This window comes from Scyliorhinus canicula, chromosome 12, assembly GCF_902713615.1.
Source record: "Scyliorhinus canicula chromosome 12, sScyCan1.1, whole genome shotgun sequence".
NCBI classification, from domain to species: Eukaryota; Metazoa; Chordata; class Chondrichthyes; order Carcharhiniformes; family Scyliorhinidae; genus Scyliorhinus; species Scyliorhinus canicula.
This window is the reverse complement of record NC_052157.1, coordinates 26,095,053-26,116,717: the sequence shown is the minus strand read 5'-3', so window position 1 is coordinate 26,116,717 and position 21,665 is coordinate 26,095,053. Positions and strand designations below refer to the sequence as shown.

General features: G+C 48.7%; 1 protein-coding gene across 1 annotated transcript in view; it reads left to right on the top strand.

The window, feature by feature from the left end:
• Positions 1-21,665, top strand: part of LOC119975063 (WD repeat-containing protein 72-like) — a 410,282-nt gene that overhangs the window by 74,588 nt on the left and 314,029 nt on the right. Inside the window, exons 9-10 of the mRNA XM_038814560.1 lie at positions 11,105-11,286; positions 11,927-12,029. Of these exons, the coding sequence (XP_038670488.1) occupies positions 11,105-11,286; positions 11,927-12,029 (285 nt within the window). The remainder of the gene's footprint in view (positions 1-11,104; positions 11,287-11,926; positions 12,030-21,665) is intronic.

Sequence of the window (21,665 nt, the reverse complement as noted above, 5' to 3'; positions counted from 1 at the left end):
TTGTCTGAAGCAAATAAAATGGCTAGAAGAGTAAGATGTGTCACTGAGTAATAAATAAATCAAACAAATTCCAATTAAGGGGCAATTTAGCGTTGCCAATCCACCTACTCTTCACATTTTTGGGTTGTGGGGGCAGGCTCCCAACTCCCCTGCCTGCCCCCTACTTCCCATTCCCCCATACTCCCTGGGCTGGATTCTCTGCACCCTGACGCCGAAATCGTACCTGGCGCCGGGGTGGAGAATCCATTTTCACGTATGGGATTGGGACCGCCAGCGGTTCCTCGATTCTCCGGCGCCCAAAAGTGCGTACCCGGGAAGTACGTCGTTCTGCGTATCGCCCACCTGCGGCCACTGCTTGAGGCCCACCTCGCTATTCTCCATCCCCGACCGGCCGAGGTCCCGACGGCGTTTTTCTAACATGGTCCCAGCCGATCGGAAAACTCGCGAGGCAGCTGCGGACTTGGTCCGCGGTCGCCATGGTCGGGGGGTGGGCCGATCGAAGGGCAGGGGGTTCCTCATACGGGACTTTGCTTTTATTGTGCGGGCGGTCCAAGTCGAGCACACAGCCGATCGGGGGCACTATTTCCGCGGTGCAGCTCCACGGTGTGAGTCTGCCATGCAGCACGGTGCGGCCGCCGGCGTGGTGCATGCGCAGCCTCTGACCCGGAGGTGCGGGGGGCCGTATCTGCAGCTGGAGATGGGAGCTTCACGATGGCTCCCTGCCAGCCCCCTGCAGGGCTGTGAATCTGTGGCCTTTTGACGCCAGTTTTTCTGGGACCCATTCTCGTGAGCACCACACAGTTTCTGATGCACATCAGGTGGCGGCAGGAATGCCCAGGCGAGGCAGCAGTTGGAGGTCTGCTGGATCCCAGGACCCAGCTGAGTTCCAGTCAGATGCTGAGCCTCTGGACCAGGTTTACCCGGAGCTGATACAGCCGATAGGGAGTGGCCGTGTATTTCAGAGGGGGATGTCAGTGACTCTCCAGCAGTTGCAGGAGGTGACGCCGGCAATACGTGGCAGCGAGGTCAACACTACTCGGGTTTTAACCGCAGGGGAGAGCCTGGTGCACGACGTTAGCAGCATGAGCGGAGGTGCCCATGGCGTGGCTCAGTCGGTGATGGTCATGGCTGAGCGCCTCGACAGCGTGTCCCAGTCGCAGCGTCATGTATCCAAGTACCAGGCGGATCTTTATGAGGCGCTGCGGAGCATGTCCCAGTCTCAGGTGGGCATTGCTGAGGCCCTCCAGAGCATGTCCCAGTCATTAGGGGAGGTCTTCTAATCCAATTGGGCATAGCCGAGGCACTGTGGGACATGTTCCAGTTTCAGGTGGACGTAACCGAGGTGCTGTAAAGCATGGCTCGGTCGCCGGGGACACGTTCTAGTCGCAGTTGACCATTTCTTGGACGCTCCAGAGAATGTCCCAGTCACTGAGGAGCATCGCCGAGGGCGTTGACACTGTGCCGCAGACATTGGGGAGTGGCCAGGGCTGGCAGAGTCAGATGATGCAAGGGCAACTGAGGCTTGATCCAGCTGCCCCTCTGTCCCGAGGTGAATCCCAGGGCCCTATGGGCACCGACCAGGAGGAGGGGGCGCTGGGTGCTAACCTGGAGCCACCCTACGGAGTGGAGTCGGCGGCCACCCGCTCCCATGTGACCAACCCCACTGACAGTGGCGCGTCTCGGAGTCAGCACCCAGAGTGGCACGGCGGGGGATATGCCGTCAGCAGTTGCGTCGGGACCCTCTGATCCCAGAGGACGCCCACCAGGGTCATCGAGGGCCACGGGACGCGGTAAGCGGATGGCTACTCACCTCCTCGGATCCCAACAGCAGCCCTTCCGCCACCTTTATGTTTTTAAAAAGGTGTATTAATCGGTACCCGTGTGCCCATTTGCTGGAGGTGCCATTGAATAATGGGAGGCCGTTAAAGATTGTCCTTAAGTGGTGATTATTAGTTTCTCGCCAAGTTACGATGGGATCCTGATTTCGCTAATGGGGCAGGCTGGGCCAGTTAGGTTGCTGTCAGATTGGCGCCCAACGTGGTTCTAAATTTTGGCCTCTCTTGTGACCAAAGACGCTCTTGCTTAAGCACAACACGGCCATTAAATCGCACACCTAAACTTCCTGTGCTAAAGGCCATGAAATCAATAAAGTGCGGGTTTTTGGCATGTGTTCAGTTTTTGGATTTATGGATAAATGATGCCCAACCTGTGTTTAGTTCCTTAAATAAGGAGACCAAAATTGTCCCCAGTATTCTCGTAGCAAGACCCTTTTATACTTTATATGCTTTTATACTTCATCCTCTTCGCAATGAAGGCCAACATTCCATTTGCCTTCTTAATTACCTGCTGTAATTGCATACTAACCTATTGTGATTCACATATAAGGGCACCCAAATCTCTGGGTACTGCAGTATTCTGTAGTCCCTCTCTATTTGAATAATATTCCGTTTTTATATTCTTCCTGCCAAAATGGATGACCTCACATTTTCCCACATTATACACCATGTGTTAGATTTTTGCTCACTCACTTAATTGGCAGACTCATTAAAATGCTCTTGCTCAGGAACTGCAATCCCTCGAAGTGGAAGGAGGGTCTTTTCAGGTGGGTGGAGTTCTAGCTGAGCACAATTGGCCAACTAAACGGACAGCCAAATGATTGAGGTACCTGGATTAGAACCATACTCGTTTGTGTTCTCCTCTCCATGGTGAAGCCCACATGGCAGCAGGTCTGCTCCATGACCAAAGGGCCTCATAATATCAAGACATGACTTTGGACGTCCTCTGGTGGCCAGACGCCTAGAAGGCCCTGGCCTGCTGAGGATCTTCCGTTCAGATGTGGTGCACCTTCCTCGGCCTGATCAACTGGAGGGGATGGATGGATCAGTGACAGAGGGGAGGCCAAGTGGCAAGGCACCCCTTGGGTGACCTGGGTGGATGCCCCAGGGTGCCTGGCTGGTGTTCCTCTTCCCTGTGGGCATGTGATGGCACCTCCATGACCCCTTGGGGAGAAGGAGCACCTGGAGGGAGATCACGGTGCCCTGCCCCCCTCTCACATAGCCACTGCTGCACTGCACCAATGGCTGGAGCAAAGGATTGCAGGCCCACACGTATATCCGGCAGTCACTGTGCATTTTGCTGGACCTAGGTCTCCAAGACCGTTGTCACTCTTTCAATAATAATAATAATAATAATCTTTATTAGTGTCACAAGTAGACTTACATGAACACTGCAATGAAGTTACTGTGAAAAGTTATTTCCATGGAGGCAGCCAATAACTTGCATGCTGGAGCAACAACAAACTACACACATGGACGGACTTCTCCAGCCTTTGATCCAGTGTACTCATGGCCGCTGATATCTATGCTTGATGTTCCCCTGCCTGTTTCTCCATCTCTATCAGGTCCCTTATGGTCGAGTCCAGAGGTTCAGCATCTGCATGGGGCTGAGTATGGGCCAGGTCTCCAATGGTCCTCCGGGTGTCAGAAAGCTTGACTGTCACTTGCCTCAGCTGTCTGTGGACCCATGTCAGTGGTGTGCTCACCAGATTGTCACCCCCGAGCCTACTCTATAACGTGCACCCCCCGAGGTGCATGTCTCCGGTGGAGAACACCAAGAAGGTGCATCCTCTGAGGATCTGAGGCATCATCCTCAGAATTGGAACTGGGGCTAGTTCTGTGCCTGGTCTCCCTTTTGGGCCTCTCGCCTTTCTGGTACCTGGAATGGAGAAAAGAAAGAGTTAGTGAATGCCTAAGCAGGCTCCTTAATTAGAGCAATGCGTTACTCTGTGGACATAGCTAACAACTGCAGACTGGAGGCATCCTCACTGGCATCCTGGAGGAGTTCTAATCATCTTCAGCATAGGCACGGTCCTGCTCCTCCTGGGCAAGTTCAGCAACTCTTTGAAAGGGGTGCGGACTCGAATGTTCGGAATGCCACCTGCGGTTTTGGCCTGCTCCCTCCTGGTGTGCAGAAAGCCAGAGGGATTGATTATCATCCCAATAAGAAGTTTAGAAACATGCACACCTATGGCACCTCCTGAGCCCTCCCCAGTAAGTAAATAATGAGCAGGTAGTACTGCAACTGATAGAACATTGAGAGCAGGAAGTGGTTGCCATCCATTCAAGGGGCTGGTTTAGCTCACTCAGCTAAATCGCTGGCTTTTAAAGCAGACCAAGCAGGCCAGCAGCACGGTTCGATTCCCGTACCAGCCTCCCCGGACAGGCGCCGGAATGTGGCGACTAGGGGCTTTTCACAGTAACTTCATTGAAGCCTACTCGTGACAATAAGCGATTTTCATTTTTTTTTTCATTTCAGTGCACGTGTCCCATCTACTGCTGATTCCTGCAAACCCCTGTCTGACATCCATGTTGTCACAACAATGGATTACAGCCCTGAATTACTTGTGGACTTTTTGAGTTTTTTAAGGAAGGTGTATGTTTTTAAAAGAAATACAAAGCAAAGGCATTGAGCAAAGTAATGTGCAGTAACCACTATTATTCCTTGTGTCTGAATAAAGCCCCTAGTCTTATAGTTGAAGGAGATGCTTTATTTCTATGAGTTTGTTCGCCAGCGCTTATACTATGTCACATCTGAGCTGCCTGTCTGTGTCCTGTTCACCAGCTGCTGTTCCTGTGAAGAGAGAGAGACTACTTCCTGTTTGGCTATGTATATATACATCTCTGGTGCTCCCTCTAGTGGTTACTTAGTTGTAGTGTATTTACCTTAACCCGTTGTGCATATACAGTGATGCATATCACAACATCCCCCCTTTTTTCTTTTACATATTTTCTGTACTTTGGTGAAGAAAATTGTACAACACAGGTAGATAAATGATGATATGCACAAGTTGTGATGATATTGATGATTATACAAAGCCAATTAATATTTATGAGTCCATTTTTAATTTTAAAAAATTATGAGTCCAAACTTTATGAATTTGTACGGTTGAGTTGCTTTCTTCTTCTGTTGTTGAAGTGGTGATGTTGATGTAGTCATTTCTTTGTGAATGTTGTCAATGTTCTTGTGTTTAAGTAACCAAGAAGTCATCATGAGGTGTTTGAATGGTCGAATCACTTTGTTGTCTGATTTAGACTTTTTCTATGCTTGTGGTAGCGATTCTGTATGTCACCTTTGTTGTCTGACCTGGACTTTTTTCTGTGTTTGTGGTATTGCTTCTGTATGTCATCTTTGTTGTCTGACCTGGACTTTTTCCTGTGCTTGCAGTATTGATTATGTATGTCAACTGCCTTGAAAGCTGGTTTGCTTGTTTGTAGTGGAGCAAATGTGAATTTGTGAGATTTGTTGTCATGCCATGGTATGTTTGTACTGTTGACATGGTTTGAGCTGTGCTGTTACATTGTCCTTCATGTGCAGAGTTGTACCATGTCGTACAAGTTGTTTCATTGTTGTTGTTTTTGTCGTTTCTGTCTTTGTTGTTTCCGTTGTTCTTGTTGTTTTTTTCATGCTTGTTGCTGTTGTTGCCTTTGTTAGGCTTCTTTTTGTTGTTTTTGTTGTTCTTGTAGTTTTTGTTGTCGTGCTTGTAGTTTTTGTTGTTGTGCTTGTAGTTTTTGTTGTGCTTCTTGTTTTTTTTGTTGCTGTTTTTGTTCTTGTTTCTGTTGTGCTTCTTGTGGTTTTTGCTGTTCCTGTTGCGCTCAATGACTGTTCCGTGTGGATAATTCGTGTAATTCTCAAAGTTATTTGTGGCAGTGTCCTTTGTGGTATCAGATGCTTCATTGAGCGTTTCTTCTTGAGGATTGTGAGAATGACCGGATGTTGCAGTGAACTTGGTGACATCAGTCATTTGTGGTTGATGTGATTCCTCTTTTATTCGTTGGTGCTCTTCTTCTGGAGTTATTTCTGGTTCACTTGAATCATCTTTGGTTTCTTGATACCCCTCTTCTGGAGTCAAACGTGGTCTCACTGGACTCAAGAGTAGTTTCGCTTTGATTGTTGAGTGCTTCTGTACATACGAGCTGAGATCTGTCAGTCTCGCTGTAATCTTGCACATTTTGTATGGGAATTGTGATTTCTTCGTCATTGTCTCACATACAGTGGGTAGACATTCAGTATCTTCTTGTTGGTTAAATGAGCTGGATAGACTTTTATAGTCTCCTGCTGGTTGCTCAGATAAGGTTGATAGACCTTCATGGTCTTGTTCATGCATGGACTTCGCTATGGAGTTTTGAGTTGCTTCCATTTTGAAGTCTGTCAATGAGCTCTCTGTGGAGGCTTGTGTTGCTCTCTGCGTGAAGTCTTTCATCGCTCTCTGTGTGGAGTTGTGCAGTGGTCTCTCTGTGGAGTTGATCTGTGCTCTCTCAACAGAGTCGTTCAGTACTCGCTGTGTGGCATTGTTTTATTCTTGGTATCTGACAGGTTGCTGTCATCCAATGTATCAACGATCTGCCATTGCATCATGGTGTTGGATTCATCTACCATGCGTAGAATCGTGTTAAGCTTTTCAACCGTGGCGCTGATGCTTTTATGATCATCATATCCAAATAACTCAGCCATGTCTGAGTAGTATTCTTTGATAAACAAATCATCGTCTTTTGTTTCGGATTTGTCATTGTGCTCTTCACTTTGGGTGGTGCAAACTGCTTGTTCCAGGGTGCTGCAGAGGTTATTTTCAACGTCTGGTAGAAGTTCAGGCATTGTTTTGTCTTTCGAGGTGAAATAATTGTGTTTTGTAGCTATAAAACTCTTATTTGCAATTTTTGGACATTTCCCCTTTAAGTGAGCATGCGCAAATTGATTTTCCTTTACTGTGCACTCTTTTTGTTCAACTGCGCATGCCCGGCTTGCGCATGTGCAGATCGATTTGTCCCCAAAACGTCTTTTTTCAATTGCGCATGCGCGGTTGCCATATCCTGCACATGCGCAGACCCAGATTTGCGTCTTTTTTTCCCCGGGCAGGTTAAAATGTGCTCAGACGCCATTTTAACTTCTTCTGATCCGTGGAAAAGAACATTTTTGCATTTTTTCTTGTTAAAAACTTAGTTTTTTTTTCTTGCGATCTGCACTTGTCAATCGCGATTACCAACATTAAACCTTTCTGTTCTGATGATTGTTTGCGTTTCACAACACTCATTCCCTGTGCAATTTGGTCTCTGAGCATTGAATGTCTTAAACCAGCATTGTTACTGGTGTTAGAGTAATCTTCAAATTCTTTCAGTGTTACTTCATCTTTCAAGTAATTAAAGCAGTTATAGATTTCTGTAGCTTCATATCCTACTAGGAGAAGTGTTATTTTCATTTCTTCTGAGGCCGCGCTCAACTCATTAGGTACGATATACAGTTCGAACGTTTGTTTCAAGATTTTCCATCTATGACTTAAATTATTGGTTGTTTTTAGCTGCGGTGGAGTTCCGACGAGTTGCATCGACTCAGCGAAGTCTCCCCACGTCCGTGTTTTCTTCTGTTTTCGATCGTGCTTTGTCTGCATCTTGTGTAACTTTTCTAGCAAGTGTTCTGAAGTCACCTGGTCCTGGTACCATGTATTATTCCTTGTGTCTGAATAAAGCTCGTAGTCTTACAGTTGAAGAAGATGCTTTATTTCTATGAGTTTGTTCTCTCTCCAGTGCTTATACTATGCCACATCTGAGTTCCAGGTCTGTGTCCTGCTCACCAGCTGCCGTTCCTGCGAAGAGAGAGAGACTACTTCCTGTTTGTCTATGTATATATCTCTGGTGCACCCTCTCGTGGTTACTTAGTTGTAGTGTATTTACCATAACCCCTTGTATATGTACAGTGATGCATATCACGACAACCACTACGCGGATTATACTTGACTGACTAGTCCTGAGAGAACACGGAGTGCCGCATCAAAAGGTCATCAAGGTATTCTTCAGGCAGAGACACTTGAAAGGAAAGGAAGAAATGCAAAAGACTGAACGTTAATCCCTTGTGTTTGGGGAGACAATGAAGACTGATTGGCACATCTCAGCAGGTATCCAAAATCCATCTCCTGCCAAGTTATAACTCAGAATGTGGAATGGGCTGAGTTGAAAGAAAGAAAATGGATTCTGGACAAAATACGTGTTTGATTTCTTTTCCCTTCCAAGGTTTTTAAAAAATAAATAAAACCCAATTATTTTTTTTCCAATTAAGGGGCAATTTAGCGTGGCCAATCCACCTACCCTGCACATCTTTGGGTTGTGGGGGTGAAACCCATGCAGACACGGGGAGAATGTGCAAAGCCCACACGGACAGTGACGCGGGGCCGGGATTGAACCTGGATCTTCAGCGCCGTAGGCAGCAATGCTAACCACTGCACCACCGTGCACCCCAGCTAGCTCAGACCAGATCTGTGTGTGATGGTGTGCTGGTGTCTGAGTGACAAAGAAATAAGAAGTAATCAGTCACCCTTGTAAAGACCAGCAGGCAAAATCTGTCTCCGTGTATCTGTCTCTGTCTGTGTGTGTGTGTGTGTGTGTCTGTCTATTTGTCTGTCTCTCTTTCTCCGTTGATGCAGACAGGGGTCAGCAAAAGTCACAGGCTAAAGGAAATAGGACAGTCTTTCAACCATCCTGAATAACCCAATGTCTCCAAACTAACTGCTAAACTCCCAAAGTCAGCTCTATTGGAATCACCTAACTTAACGGCTGCACCATACCACCATCTCTGCTCACAGAAAAGTCAAGGATTGATTAGTATATTGTTTTAAACTTTTACTTGGACACTTAACTTATCATTTCTGATCTGTATGTGTGTGTTGCTTTTTTATTATTCACTGGTTTTAGTAACTAATAAACTTACTCTTTCTCTGACTCAAGAAAGTCTAATTAAATTGGCTTCTTCTAATTGGCTCCTTCTGGTCAGGCAAGAGGCCCTCCTGCAGCCATCCGGTGAAACAGCTCCTCCTGCCTCCCTGGGTGGCATGGAGGAGGACCTGCAGGGAGGCTTCGCTAAACTGCAGGGGCACATGAAGTATGCTCGGCCATAATCTGGTTGAGGCATAGTCCAGATCCCTGGCTTGCAGCGAGCGAATGTCTGTCTGGGTGTCTTTTAGATATGGCATTCCGGCATTCGACCAGATGACACAGCGACGAGGATAATGACGGGGACAGCAGCTTCCTGTCCGCCCCACCTTGAAAATCAATTAGCTCCTCGCCAATGCACATTGAAAACCTGCCCCCAGCATGAACCGCTCTCACTTCCACGTTGTACACAGAATGGAAGAGTTTGACCAATATACCTGTATTCCTTTGTCATCTCTTTGTACCCATCTCCCACTTACTTTCCGGCCTAACTTTGTGTCATCAGCCGTTTGGATAAAGTACAGTCAGTCCTTACCCAAACCATTAATATAGATTGCAAATAAATGGCATCCCAGCACTGATCCCTCTGGCACCCTACTAGTTACAGTTTCCCAACCTTAAAATTACCCACTCATCCTGAATCTGTGTTTCCAGTTAGTTAGCCAATCTTCTATCCATGCTGACCATGAGCTCTTATCTTCTCTAATAACCTTTTTATTTGGCACCACCTTATTGAATGCCTTTGGAAATTCAAGTTAACTATGTCTACTGGTCCCCCTTTATCCATCCTACTTGTTGCGTTCTCAAAGAATTTTGCATAGCCACTGGGTGGGATTCTCCGTCGGCCGAGGCTAAAATCAGGAAATGTGATTGGGCGGAGAATCGGTTTTGATGGTGAAATCATGGCAGGCGCCGGTTTCGTGCCAAATCGCAATTCTCCGTCGCTGCGACATCACCGTCAATGCATTCCAGAACGCACGTCCAGTAAACACCATTGGCATATCATTAGCAGGCCTGACTCGGTATTCTTCGGGGCCTCCGGGATACTCCACCTCCACTGGGGCGAATTACCGACGGCAAAGTTCCCTTGGGCCTTTGAAAATCGTGGACAGGTGCTGTGGCTGGTGAGGGAGAGAAAGGGGGGGGGGGTACGGAGAGTGTCCAACATTGCCATAGTTTGCTGACAGTCGTGCTGCTGGCCAGGGGGCTTCTGCCAGGGCTGTCGTGGTGTGCGGCCAGGAGGTGGGCAGTGGGTCCGGGTGGACGGAAACGGAATGCCATGGCCGCAGCCTGCATGGCAGCCATGCAGCTGCACATGCCGCTGACTGCCCGCTGTGAACTTAGGGCCACAGGTCGTAAGGGTATTGCCCCCAAGCGGGATGGGTTTGCTCCAGTTCAACCAGTGCTATCTTGTTGGCTGGGATGAGTGTGTGTAGGGGTGTGTAATATGGATATGCGGCTGCAGCTTGTCAGCCTCCTGTGTGTCAATCACGGACCCGGCAAATCCCGCACCATTTCTCATTGGAATCAATTGTATTCCACGTGGTATTGGTGCTAGTCCCTCCACGGGTTGCTGAATCCGTCCGGGTGCGGCCCCAGTTTTGCTGTTGTGGAAGTCACCGAATTCTGCCCCGGGGTCAGCACTTGTCTCAGGAATAGAGATTTGCGCCGACAATTCCTGGCCTGTGGTGCATTCCCACATCCTTCGTTCTGCCATAGTCAACTGTGCCTTCAGCTGCCTTGACCCCAAACTGTGGAAATTCCCTCCGAAAGCTCCCTGTCCTTCAAACCTATCCCTTTGGCCGATCTTTCAGTCACCTGTCCTAATTTATGTTTTATTGTTTCGTGGATTGTGGACAGCACTGGCAAGTTTAGCATTTATTTCCCATCACCTAATTTCCCTTGTATTGAGTGGCGTGCTAGGCTATCGCAGGGGGCAGTTGAGAGTCAACCCCATTGCTGAGGATCTGGAGTCACATGTAGACCAGACCGGGTAACGATGGGAGTTTCCCTTCCCAAAATGACACGGGTTTTTACAAAAATTGATGATAGTTTCATAGTCACCACCTCTGAAATTAGCTTTCAATTCTCGATTTTATTAATTGAATTTAAATTCCACTAGCTGCCATATTGGTTATCTGCAGAGCATTACCCTATTCCTGTGGGATCCTATCCATTGATATTACCAATATACCACCATTTACTGCTTTGGCTCGCTGCCCATGTTTGTCTGCTTATGCTGCTGTGAAGTGTCATGGGATGTTTTACAATATTATAGGCGCTATAAAGATGCTGTTTTTATATGTTTTTCCTTGTGAACGTCTTATTTTCTTTGTGCCCTCCTGCAGGTTTTTGATTATTGTGACTTTTCACTGCTGTGCTTTGTGAACAGCAGTAATGGTCACCAGTGGGCTGGTGGGGAGGTGTTGGCTGCAAACAAAATAATCATCTGGACTGAGAATGGGCACGGCTACATTTACCAGCTGCCCGACAGGTGGGGCCAGCTGGGAAAACCACGTGAAAAGTTCAGGTAAGGCACAAGTGTTGGGTTTTCCATTCGCTTCGCAGCAAACAAAAATCCCAGCATGTCACCAATGCTTTAAAAAAAAAGACCAGTGCAAACAAAGGCTTCCAGAGTGGGACGTTGGCCAGGAAGCAGGCAGCTGTGCACGTTGTCTAGCACAGTGGGAGCCTAAAGAACGAGAGTAATCGGGCAGAATGTGTTGCCGCAGTTGTGAGGGGGAACTTAATAAGTCAAGGCAATTCATTTTATTAACATGAGAAAGAATCGTCCTGACGCTGCACGAAAAATAATAGTCGTTCAGGCGGCCAAACTGGGTCATTTAAAAAGTGTGTTTTGAGTCACTGAAAATTTGTTTTGAGGTCTAGGTAGATATATGGGGTTGGAAACAATGTGCAATGTTGGCGACATTTGCGTTGACATATATTCCTGAACCTTCATTGTTTGCAATTTCAGTGACAGCCCACTCAAGTCTATGTTATGCAGAAATGCATTTGAAACAGATTTGTTAATATTACAGAGGCCATACGGGATTTCAACTTGTTCGCCTTTCTCGGGTAAAAGTCACAAATCCTTTTGGCTTTATTTGTGTTCAGCAGCAAATCCCCTTCTCAGTTCCCGAACAGTAAATTCTTCAATGTCTTTACAGCAGCCTGTTCAAGGCCGGCATTTTCACTTCCCATGGACATTCATCAAGTGAAACTGTTTCACCTCGCCTACTCTGCTATACGTCGAACGAAGCTAACAGTAAGGTAATGCGCATTTTTGAAGATGCAATGTTCAATGTTAAATGCACTGCAATTCTAATGAGTTTAAGGACTGAAGCCAATTAAAATGGTTGCCAAGTTACATTTAGTTTTATACCTACATAGTTAGATAGGCCTTTTAATCTTGAGCAACCTGGACAAAGAATTCCTCAAGGCACTCTTTGAAAAGCCAATGGGGTGGAGTTGCATAAGATGGGCGCGATTCTGCAGAAACATTTCCAAGTGCTTGAATTGTCGCGAGTTTCCTGGCGCTTGGCCCAGCGAGGCCGGCAACGCTATTCAACTTTGATTGGTCCACTTAACGAGGCCTCACGGGCTTCCTGCCCCGAATGCCAGCTCACCAGCTGATTCACCGGTACCGCGTTCGCCAGCCCCCCGCTAATAACGTGGAGCAGCACTTAAGCTGCACTTACTCAGCCAACCTCAGCCAGCTCCAAAATTCGGGGCTGCTGACCGGGGACGCTGCTGGACACAGTGGAGGCCAGAAAGGATGTCCTGTTCCCCCGAGGGTGCTGGAGGGTGCGCCACAAGACAGCCAGTGCTGCCTAGGACACAGTGGCGGCACCATGAGTGAAGGTGTCCAAGGCGTCGTGCAGTCAGTGACCGTCATGGCTGAGGGTCTCGACAGTATGTCTGCCTTGCTGGGGGATGTCACCCAGCACCAGGCCGACCTTGATGGGGTTCCTTTTAAAAAAATAATCTTTATTGTCAGAAGTAGGCTTCTGCAATGAAGTTACTGTGAAAAGCCCCTTGATGCCACACTCCGGCGCCTGTTCGGGTACACTGAGGGAAAAGTCAGAATGTCCAATTCACCTAACAAGCACGTCTTTCGGGATTTGTGGGAGGAAACCGAAGCACCCGGAGGAAATCCACGCAGACACGGGGAAAACGTGCAAACTCCACACAGACAGTGACACAAGCCGGGAATCGAACCTGGGAATCTGCCGCTGTGAAGCAACAGTGCTAACTACTGTGCTACTGTGCGCTTATTGTTCACTTAACATACTTTAAGAAGTCTTACAACACCAGGTTAAAGTCCAACAGGTTTGTTTCAAACACGAGCTTTCGGAGCGCAGCTCCTTCCTCAGATTCACCTGAGGAAGGAGCTGTGCTCCGAAAGCTCGTGTTTGAAACAAACCTGTTGGACTTTAACCTGGTGTTGTAAGACTTCTTACTGTGCTCACCCCAGTCCAGCGCCGGCATCTCCACATCATAACATACTTTAACAGCCAATAATTCTATCTTTCCATGATATGTAAAGCTAATTCCGCTGGGTTGATAAGGAAGAGAGGGTGGTTGCAGGGTTTAGTAAGGCAGTTATAGAACATGGGGTCAGGGTGGTGCGGGATAAGTCTGACTCTCAGGTGGAAATGGCCGAGGCATTGCGGAGCTTGTCCCAGTCGCAGGTGGGAATGGCTGAGGGCGTTGACACAATGGTGGAGACCATGGGGAATCGCCAGGGCTGGCAGAGCCAGGTGGTGCAGGGGCAGCCGGGGCCCGAACCATCTGCCCCTTTGTCCTAAGATGGACCTCAGGGCCCTAAGGGCACCAATGAGAAGGAGGAGGTGCCGGTTGCCAACCTGGACCCGCCCCAGAGAGTGGAGGTGCTGGGCATTGATGCACCATCACTTACCACAAAGACGAGAATAGTGGAACAATCGAGGCTTTATTGAGCAAGATGTTGTGCCTCCTGTAGCTGGAACCAGAATGGCTGCAGCACAGAAGAGCTCACACAGTTATACGCCGCCTACTGGGCGGAGCCAGCAGGCAGGGATTTACCCTTGTACCTCTAATATACGGGCAGTGCCGTAATATATATAATATGCCACTACTGGTGACTACCACATTCACCCCCTGTTAAAAAAAAAGAGTCTGGCGGGGGTGGTGGAAACATTACAAGTTAAGTCTGTCTGGAGCCTTGACCCTCCTCTGCGATCGCCTCAGTCCTGGTGGTGATGTGGGTGCCGACGTGGACACCTGCGACTCCAGAAGCGTGTTGTCCTCATCTTCGTCACCCCTGAGTGGATCCAGTGGGAGGACGGATCCTGCTGGGGTGGGGGCTGTGGTGAGATTCGCTGGGGGGGAGGGTGAGTGGCGCAATGGTGAATGAGGTAACCGGGGGGGGGGGGGGGGGGGGGTCAGGTTGGGGATTGTGGGTGGGGATCTAGTGGGTGTCAGGTCCCGGAGGGAGACTGTGTCCTGGCGCCCGTCGGGGTGTGCCATGTAGGCGTACTGCGGGTTTGCATGTAAAAGGTGGACTTTTCGACCCAGGGGTCCAACTTATGGGTTTGCACATGCTTCCGGAGGAGGACGGGTCCAGGAACTGTCAACCATGTTGGGAGCAAGACCCCAGAGGTGGACTTCCTGGGGAAGGCGGATGGACAGGAGCGCGTCGGGTAGGACCTCCTGCCAGCGGGAGACCTAGAGAATTTTAGACCTCAGAGCTAGCAGGATGGCCTTCCAGACCGTCCCCTTCTCCCTCTCCACCTGCCCGTTTCCCCGGGGGCTGTAGCTGGTCGTCCTGCTCGAGGCGATGCCCTTGCTGGGCAGAAACTGACGCAGCTCATCGCTCATGAAAAAGGATCCCTGATCACTTTGGATATAGGTGGGGAAACTGAACAGAGTGAAGATGCTGTTCAGGGCTTTGATTACTGTGGCAGAAGTCATATCGGGGCATGGGATGGCGAAAGGGAACCGGGGGTACTCATCAATCACATTCAGGAAATACGTGTTGCGGTCGGTGGATTTGAGGGGCCCTTTGAAGTCCAGACTGAGGTGTTCAAAGGGGCGGGAGGCCTTCACCAGGTGCCCTCTATCTGGCCGGTAGAAGTGCGGCCTGCACTCTGCGCAGACTTGGCAGTCCCTGGTGATGGTCCTGACCTCTCAATGGAGTAGGGCAGGTTGCGGGCCTTGATGAAATGGAAGAGCTGGGTGACCCCCGGGTGGCAGAGGTCATAGTGGAGAACCTGGAGTCGGTCCACTTATGCACTGGCACATGTACCGTGGGATAGGGCATCAGGGTGCTCGTTGAGCTTCCCCGGGCGATACAAAATCTCGTAATTATAGGTGGAGAGCTCGATCCTCCACCTCAAGATCTTGTCATTTTGTGTATTATTAAACATAAAGGCAACCGACCGTTGGTCAGTGAGGAGAGTGAATCTTCTGCCGGCCAGATAATGCCTCCAATGTCGTACAGCTTCCAGAATGGCCTGGGCCTCCTTTTCAATGGTGGAGTGCCGGATTTCGGAGGAATGGAGGGTGCGGGAAAAGAATGCCATGGGCCTGCCCGCCTGGTTGAGGGCGGCGGCCAAAGCTACGTCCGATGCATCTCTCTCCACCTGAAAGGGGAGGGACTCGTCGACCGCGTGCATCGCGACCTTGCCTTGATGTGGTTGAAGGCCTGGCGGACCTCAGCCATCACGGGGAAAACTGTGGACTGAATGAGTGGGCGGGTAGCCTTGTCCATAAAATTAGGGACCCAGTGGGCGTTATGTCCCTTCAGGAGCACCATCGCTTCGGAGTAGGTGTATCGCTTCGGAGAAACTTGTTTCTACACAACATTTAAGAAGTATTTGGATGAGTACTTGGAACATCATAGCATACAAGGTGATGGACCATGTGCTGGAAAATGGGATGGCCTGTGCATACACGATGGGCCGAATGGCATCTTTCTGTGTTGTATGATTCTACATTCACTTGTAGAGAAGTGTAGACATGTGTCCAAAAGCCTCCTTCTATACCATAACATTACCGTGATTCTACCATGACTAGAAAGTAACAAATGTGACTCCTCTATTTAAGAAGGGAGGGAGGCAAAAAGCAGGAAAATATCGGCCAGGTAGTTTGATGTCTGTCCTGGGAAGGTGCCAGAATTGATCATTAAGGAGGTTATAGCTCGCCAGTTAGAAAAACCCAAGGTAATCAGGAAGAACCAGCATGGTTTTGTGAAAGGGAAATCATGTTTGTGAATTTCTTGGAGTTATTTGATGGGGTAACATGCCCTGGACATGTACTACATTTAGATTTCCGGAGGCATTTAATATGGTGTCACATCAAAGATCATTACAGAAAATAAAAGCTCATGGTGCAGTGGGTAACACATTGGCATGATAGAAGATTGGCTGGTTGGAAAAAAACAAGGGAGCACGCATAATCGGGTCTTTGTCTGATTTGCAGAATGTGACGAGTGGAGCCCCACGGGGGTCTCTGCTGGGGCTAAACTTTTTACAATTTATATCAATGACTTAGATGGGGGTGGAGCAAAGGCAAGGTAGCTAAATTTGCAGATGAGTTTAGAGATAGGTAGGAAAGTATATTGTGAAGAGGACATAAAGGGATTGCAAATGGATATGGATAAGTTGACTGATGGGGCAAAAAATCTGGCAGATGGAGTATAATGTGGGAAAATGTGATGTTGTTCACTTTAGTAGGAAGAATAAGTGTTACGTAAATGGCGAATGATTGCAGAATTCCGATGTGGGGAATGCTCTCGATTTTCTAGTACATGAGTCACAAAAAGTAGGAATGCAAGAAGCACAATAATTAGGAATGCTAATGGAATGCCATAATTTATTACGAGAGGAATTGAACATATAAGTAAGGATGTTATGCTTCAGTCATGTAGAGCATAGGTGAGACCATGGGTTGGATTCTCCGATCCCCCAGCCGTGTGTTGTATATTTTATAGAATTATACAGTACAGAAGGAGGCCATTCAGCCCATTGAGTCTACCCCAACCCTCTGAAAGAGCATCCTGCCTAGGCCCACTCCCCCGCCCTAAACCCACAGACCCACTCAACCTGGACATCCCTGGAAACTAAGGGGCAATCTAGCATGGCCAATCTACCTGACCTGCACATCTTAGACTGTGTGAGGAAACCGGAGCAACCGGAGGAAACCCACGCAGAGACGGGGAGAACGTGCAAACTCCACACAGACAGTCACCCGAGGTCGGAATTGAACCCAGGTCCCTGGCGCTGTGAGGCAGCAGTGCTAACCACTGTGCAGACCTCCAGCAGTTAATTAATTCAAGTAGTTAATTAATACTTACTGTTGCACCACCTAGGCTGATGAATATCTTATTAAGACCCACTGAACTGCTCCCAACACATTTATTGCCCATCCCTGAGGGCTTTTAAAAGTCAACCACATGGCGGTGGATCTGGAACCACATATAGGTCAGACCAGGTAAGGGTGACCGATTTCTTTCCCTGAAGGATATTAGTGAACCAGATGGGTTTTTAAAACAATCGACAAGTTTCATGGACACTTTATCTGGGGAAAATTCCAGTCGGCTTTTCAATTGGCCGTCAGTGAGTATTGATTAGTTAAATTGGCTACCTGCTGCATACAGGCGGGGGGGGGGGGGGGGGGGGGGGGGGGGTATCCCTGCAAATCTTCCCCCAACTTGCCTTCGAGAGAATGACCCGGGGTAGAATGGGGTGAGGGGACTGGTACACTGGCTAACGGTACTAGCTTCTGCTTAAATCAAGCCTGTGGATATCCAACGAGTAACTACAGGACAGCATTTCCATTAAAGAGTTAACAGATTACATTAAATACTCATCTTTTTTTAATTACAGATTTGAAATAAGAATAGTTAACATATATATTCCTGTGGAATACAGACTTTCAAGTCAGAAACATTTTGAATGATAATAAGCTGCTACTTTACTCTTTTTTATTTGCAAGTCTTTTTGCAAAATGCTTCATGGGTTTAATTGGGTGAGCAAGTACTTTATAAAGACATTTTATGATATGATGGGAATGGACCGTAGCCAAATGTAATAACAATTGTAATGTATACAGTGCTGGAGAGCAAGCCTAACAAAGGCACCGCACTAATTGGAGGTTCAGATGACGTAACCCTTAAGAGCACAGCTCAGTCAATTAAAACATCATCTGAACATTGATATTCATGCTTTTCCATGTTGCATTACAAGAGTTTAAACACATTTCACTATGGCATTAATCAGAACCATCAAATGCTGACATGTTTTCATAAAGAAGACGGGGGATTTTGCTTTCAATGTTTTCTGTACCTCATCCCATGGACCTTGTTGCAATATTACAATGCAGTTGTAACTTTTGTCTTGTGTTTAGTGCTTTGGTTAAAATACCAGCCAGAGACTCTTTCATAGAAAAGTGCTCCCAAGCTTGTACAATAATATGTGGTCCATGATTTCACCCTGTCAATTTTTTAAAAAATGGCATTAATTCCAACTTTTCAAATGGGAATGTGTATGGTGTCAGGCCTCCAGGCTGGAAAAGACCCATTCAGGCATATGTGACAGTCTTTTGCCCTTCCTTTCATTATATTGAGTGGAATCCGGCACTTTTCTGGAATACTGATTTTGGCATTCCCATGCAATTAAAAATACTGGTACTCGGTGAGCTTTGAATTTCCAGCCATTGGGAATGCTACTCCCAAACTAGTCATTAGGAGTAACAGGAGAGTAGCTTGACTGGACTTCATTTTGACTTTATCTCCCTCCCTCTGGGCACTGTAGCCTTGAGGCACCTGGTAAAAATTTGAAACTCACCAGATGGGAGAATATCAGACATAAAACCTGTTTCCTTGCCACCTCAGGTTGCATTAACACCCTGTTTAAACTGGGCTTCCTTCCAGCTGTAAATCTTCTTTTGTAAGTGACTTTTAATGACTGCTGTGTTGGGTTGTAATACAGTATGGATGCTTATCAGTATATGACGTTTAGTATTATTGGCTCAACTACCTCATAAATTTAAGTAATAGAAGCTTGAAGGAAGCAGTAACATTTTACTTTGGTGCGTATTCAATCAATACAACTGCACGTTCTTTACATGCTTTTCCCTGTCACGGTGCTCTAATGATGCAAACATTTTACTGAATTGGCGTCTCCTCATATTGTGGGCCGTGGGGGGGGGGAGCATTTTCTTGTGGAGGCGGTGGCCTCAAAAACGTCATGGGCAAGTTCGTCATGGCTTGGCTGGGTCACCCCGAGCCAGTTTTACAGTTGTCAGGCATTTAATTGGCTCTGAACAGGATTTCCGCCCCCATTGGATGGTCGGCAATTCTCTTGCCCCATCAGCGTAACTGGGAGCAGTGACCACTGCTCAGACTGCAGTAAAGAGGAGCTATGGGGTTGACCTCCAGATAAATTGTGTGCAGTTCTGGTTGCCAGGTTATGGAAGGATGTGATTGCACTGGCGGGGGTGCAGTGGCGTTTCACCAGGATGTTGTCTGGGATGGAACATTTAAGTTATGAAGAGAGGTTGGCTAGGCTTGGGTTGTTTTCGCTGGAGCAGAGGGGCAACCTGATCAAGATATACAAGATTATGAGGGGCATGGACAGAGTGGATAGTGAGCAGCTGTTTCCCTTAGTTGAAGGGCCAGTTACGAGGGGACACAAGTTCAAGGTGAGGGGCGGAAGATTGAGGGGGGATTTGAGAAAAGCTTTTCAACCCAGAGGTAGTGATGGTCTGGAATGCACTGCCTGGGAGAGTGGTCGAGGTGGATTGCCCCGCATCCTTTAAAAAGTACCTGGACGCATACTTGGTACGTCTTAATATTCGAGGCCATGGGCCAAGTGCTGGCAAATAGGATTAGGATTGACAGATCAGGTGCCTTTCATGCGGCGGTGCAGACTCGATGAGCCGAAGAAGGTCTTTTCTACACTGTTTTATTTTGTGATTCTGTAAACCCGGGGTTCCACTGGAGAGGGTGGTGTGTGTGCATGCTGGTCGGGCCTGGCAAGGGAGTGGAGAATGGGTTCAGGAGCTGGGGGTGGAGGGGGTTGGGGTGGGGTGGGAGGGGGAGTGGTGGTGGTGGGGGGAGGGAAGCATCTTTATTTGGGGGGGGGGGGGAAGTATCCATTGAGCCCAGAGCTCCTTGCAGCACGCGTCCCCATCTCTCCAACCTGACAACCGTGGCCTCACCTCGTGGTCCAGGCACTCTCCACTGCTGAAAGACATGCAATAGTGAGAAGAGGCCTGTAAGTGGCCATTAGTGAGTCAGGTAGGGGCTTCAATTAGCCCCCAGTGAGCGAGCTGCAACTGAGGCTTCCCTCACTGCTGGCAAAATAATAATAATAGTAATCTTTATCACAGTGGTTAGCACCGTTGCTTCACCGTGCCAGCGTCCCAGGTTCGATTCCCGGCTTGGGTCACTGTCTATGCGGAGTCTGTACGTTCTCCCTGGGCGGGAATCTCTGACCCCGCGCTGGGTCGGAGAATCGCCGACGGGCCACGCGAATCGTGCCACGCCGCTCCGACGCCGGCACGCGATTCTCCACAGAGCACCGGCGTGCCTGGCACGGCACCGGTCGCGGGCCGCTCTACCCGGCCCACCGATTCTCCGGCCTGTATGGGACGCGCGGCCGTAAGAAAAGAGCCGAGTCCTTCCGGCGCCATTCTAACCTGCTCTGGGCCGGCGGGACCTCGGCCTGTGATGCACTATCAATTATGATGAGACGAGAGTAGAGAGTAATCGAGGCTTTATTACGCAGAGATGTGGAGCCTCCCGCAGCTGCTGCCGAAATGGCTGCAGCTCGGAGAGCCCACACATTTATACTCCGCCTATAGGGTGGAGCCAGCAGGCAGGGATCTGCCCCTGTAGTACAGGGGTCTTACCGTAATACCCTCATATGTAGTATATACAATGCAACAGTGGTGACTACCACAGCCTGTAAGGGTCGGGTGGTGGCCTTTGGGTGGGGGGTGGGGGGGGAGGGAGGAAGGGGCGTCCGACCCCAGGGGGGCATCCAATGTGGCCTGGCCCGCAATCGGGGCCCAGCGATCTGCGGGCCGGCCTCTGTGGCTGGGGGCCTCCTTTCCTACGCGCCGGCCCCTGTAGTCCTGTGCCATGTTGCGTCGGGGCCGGCGCGTTGAAGGAGGCCACTGCACATGCGCACGTTGGCGCTGGTGCTATTGCGCATGTCCTCGTTGGCGCTGGCGCAACTGCGCATGCGTGGATCCTGTGGCGCACAGTTTGCGCTGGGATCTGCAGTTGGAGTGGCGCGAACCGCTCCAGCACCGTGCTGGCCCCCTGGAGGGGCCAGAATTAGTCGTGGGAGCGGCCCGTTCACGCCGTCGTAAAACGCCACGGCGTTTACAATGGCGTGGACACTCTGCTGCGGGATTTGAGAATCCCGCCCTCTGTGTCTGCCTGGGTTTCCTCCGGGTGCTCCGGTTTCCTCCCAGAAGTCCTGAAAGACGTGCTGTTGGGTAATTTGGACATTCTGAATTCTCCTTCTGTGTACCCGAACAGGCGCCTGAATGTGGCGACTCGGGACTTTTCACAGTAACCTACAGTGTTAATGTAAGCCTACTTGTGACAATAAAGATTATTAATATTAGTTTCACAAGTTGTGCTTACATTAACACTGCAATGAAGTTACTGTGAAAAGCCCCTACTCGCCACATTCTGACAGAATGTCTAAATCACCTAACAGCACATTTTTCCGAAGTACCAGGGCAGTGTGTAGGTGATGTAGCACTGGTGCCCAGTTTTACAACTCGCCTGCAACCCACTCTATGGGTGAGTAGCCTAAAAGTTCCACCCACCCATGATATTAGTAGTCTGGAGGCCAATCTCTAATAAGGTAATAATAGAATGCTGGGATTAAAAACAAACTCTTGTGG